Genomic DNA, 2,964 nt, shown 5'->3' on the forward strand with positions numbered 1-2,964 from the left:
ACGCAGCAAGTTGGAACGCTTGGTAAGTTCTTAAGCTTCATACAATGGAAGGCACGAGAGGAATGCTTTGGCTATGCATCATTCAAATCGATGGAAGTGCGAGGCGTTTGGCGAGATGTTAGCCTCATTAATGATCGCGAGTTAGTCTTTGGTAGAAAATATGCACAAAAAAGTACATAAACCAAAATTGGACTAACCTCAGAATGACTCGCCTTCAACGTCAAGCTTCTTCCAGTATTGACGAGGTAAAGTTTAATGTCTTGAGTGCTCTTGTTTTCAACCCTATGGTTAAAAGTTGAGACCAAAGGAAAAAAAAAATAATTTCTTCTTCTTGAATAATAATTCCTTGATGTCCTCTCAAAACATTAATGAGATGAGCCCTTGTCGCAAGATCAATTCATCGTTGATAGAAGGTAGCTCCAAAACGCTGTGTACCCCACTCCTGGTACCAATTTGTAGCATGGAGATTTATACTCAGACCTCAGGAGACAATTTGTGATGATCCAAAGCAAGTTTTATTGGTGTAACCAATAAATAGATAAAGTAAAGTAAGAGCTCATGAGAAGAGCAACGTATAAGATAGGAAGCCAGAGATAACTGACTACAGAAGAACCTAACTCCATGGTATCCATCAGATTCTAAAGTAGAATCAAATAATTAAAGGAGAAGCAACTTAACATGTAACACTACAACAATGGTGTAATTTCTGAAGTTTATCTCTTTTCTTTGGTTTAGTTTGCCTCTTCGTTGCTTGATTTTCGCTCACAAGAAAGTGTCACTCATAGTTGTTGGATGGCACTCATAATTACACTGAAATTATGAAAATGTAACAAATAGGCAATCTGAAACCTTGGCAACTATGGTGGGCTTGCCAGAGAATTCAGGGGAGAGGCCGAGCCCAATCAATAGCCAGGGGCCTGGGCTGGCTCTAGCAAATATACCAACATTTTGTAAATGAAAAGAGGGAGATTTTGAAATAAAAATCGGGAGAATGTATTTTCCCCTCATTGACTTCCACTGAGCCAGAGAATATTTAAGGCAGAAGATAGTCTAGATTAAGCGATTTTTGGCTTACCAAAATAGAATCTCCCAACCGAATCGGGTTTGTTGGCATGCTTGCTCTAGAAACCCAAACACGAGCCGAGCACGGAAATAAAATGTAATGTGAATCTTGATTTATTTTTTCTTCCGGTCTGGCCTGCGTGAACACGCGCTAGCGCAAGTGCTCTCGCTTGCGAGACGAGTCCTATGTTCAGTAATGAACTTGGACTCCCGTCCATTGCTTATTGAACAGTACTCTCCTCCAAGATGGCCGCCACGTTTTCACTAAGTCAGTAAGCGAGGCGTGTGCACGTTATTGAGGCTCGATCTCCGACCAAAGCCAGTAGCATCCTAAAGACTATGGAGGGTTTGAACAGGACAATGGGAGACTCCTCCCGTTTGGGTTTAGTCTGCAATGGGGAGAACAGCAACTTGGCCCTGGAATCCACTGACACGAGTAAGATGAAGGAGGAGAGCGGCCGGACCTCTCCTGGAGATCCGCCTCTGGTATTCCTCTGCAGCGTCTGCAAGCGAGCCCTGGGCGACTCCGCTGGCTGGATGCAGAGTGACGTGGAGGACCAGTCCGTGATCCTAAAAGTTGTATCGCCGTTTGTTGTTAACGGTAAAGAACAAAAAGTGTCTACAGCTCCTCGAGACAAATGTTGCATGATTGAAAGCTTGTTTTGCTCCGGTTGCTCCACATGCATTGGGAAGGTGTACAAGTCCACACCAAAGCATCTTGATTTCAAACGAGACCTCTACTGCCTCGATGTTCATGCAATCGAGAGCTATGCTATAGGCCAAACAACCTTGCAAGAAGTACCTGAGGAAGACGAACCTCTTACCTTGGAGAAGCGGGCTGACTTGGAAAAGGAGCTGGAGAAGGCAAATGCAGTGCTGAAAGCGTTGCAGAACCAAATTTCCGCTCTTGAAGCTGAAATGTCATAACAAAGGTTGAACTAAAACGCACAGGTGTTCTGATGAGGTTACTGCCTACCTGAGTGGAAAGTTGTCTTCGTAACGACCCCGGAGCTGTTAACTTGGTGCATCCAGCCTTACAAACTTCTACTTGTCCATGAAGTCAATGGTAGTAGAAACGTTAAAAGGTTAAGAAAAGTGCGCAAAGCTAAATTGACATCATCCAGCTGGAAATGTCCTTTTCTTTTTAGGACCTAGAACATTCTTTTGCATTTTTTTCCCATTAAATAAGGGCACAAAATGTCACGGAGTGTTTCCTTATGGCAACTGCTGGCCATGTTGGAATTGTCATTCCCGTTTGCTGTTACTTTAGTTCAGATGTTACTTTTACCTACCCCTTTGTTTATCAATAAAGGCATCTTTATAAAACTGATGAAACTGTCCATCAGCGAAGCATCATCATTTTGTCTCCAATCGCTATCAGCATATCCAACTTTTGAAACTTTTTTTATGTTTGTTTTTCACTCAGTCTTCATTGCATTACTAGAATACTTTCTCTGGGACACTCCTAGGAGCATCCGTGCGCTTTACAAATTCCACTCATCATCATCACTACTCATTGACATCATTGTCACTCTTTTTTGTTGTCTTCTAATTAGGCAGCACTTGCCATGCATCACTTCTTTATTTCCTGTGGCGCACGGACCAAGCACAGACTAATTATGTTTGATTAGTGTCATTCCACTGCTCATGCTGTGATTCATGTATTTCTTCTGAAAAAGAGTACTGCGCCATATAGCTATTTTACCTTCTCTCCACATCGCCGCTTTCTTCTCCCGCCACACCTGCCCTTCCTTCCCTGTTTATTCTCCCCCTCCAGACAGAAGGAAAATAAACACTGTGAAGGGACAAGAGATGGTAGTGTCATAGCACTTTTTAGGCCGAGCATTCGAGACCTCTTGTCTATACTTTAGTATATACTTATATGTGTATGTACTTTGTGGG

At 42.7% G+C, this 2,964-nt stretch overlaps 1 protein-coding gene across 1 annotated transcript; it reads left to right on the forward strand.

The window, feature by feature from the left end:
• The first annotated feature begins 1,344 nt into the window (after nt 1-1,344).
• LOC144825066 (protein Mis18-alpha-like) lies at nt 1,345-2,391 on the forward strand. Its single transcript, XM_078683975.1, has one exon. It carries the CDS (start codon nt 1,402-1,404, stop codon nt 1,987-1,989), a length of 588 nt encoding a protein of 195 aa, XP_078540101.1. The 5' UTR covers nt 1,345-1,401; the 3' UTR covers nt 1,990-2,391.
• The last annotated feature ends 573 nt before the right edge of the window (nt 2,392-2,964 follow it).

The sequence above is a fragment of the Lissotriton helveticus genome, chromosome 3_1 (assembly GCF_964261635.1).
Source record: "Lissotriton helveticus chromosome 3_1, aLisHel1.1, whole genome shotgun sequence".
NCBI classification, from domain to species: domain Eukaryota; kingdom Metazoa; phylum Chordata; class Amphibia; order Caudata; family Salamandridae; genus Lissotriton; species Lissotriton helveticus.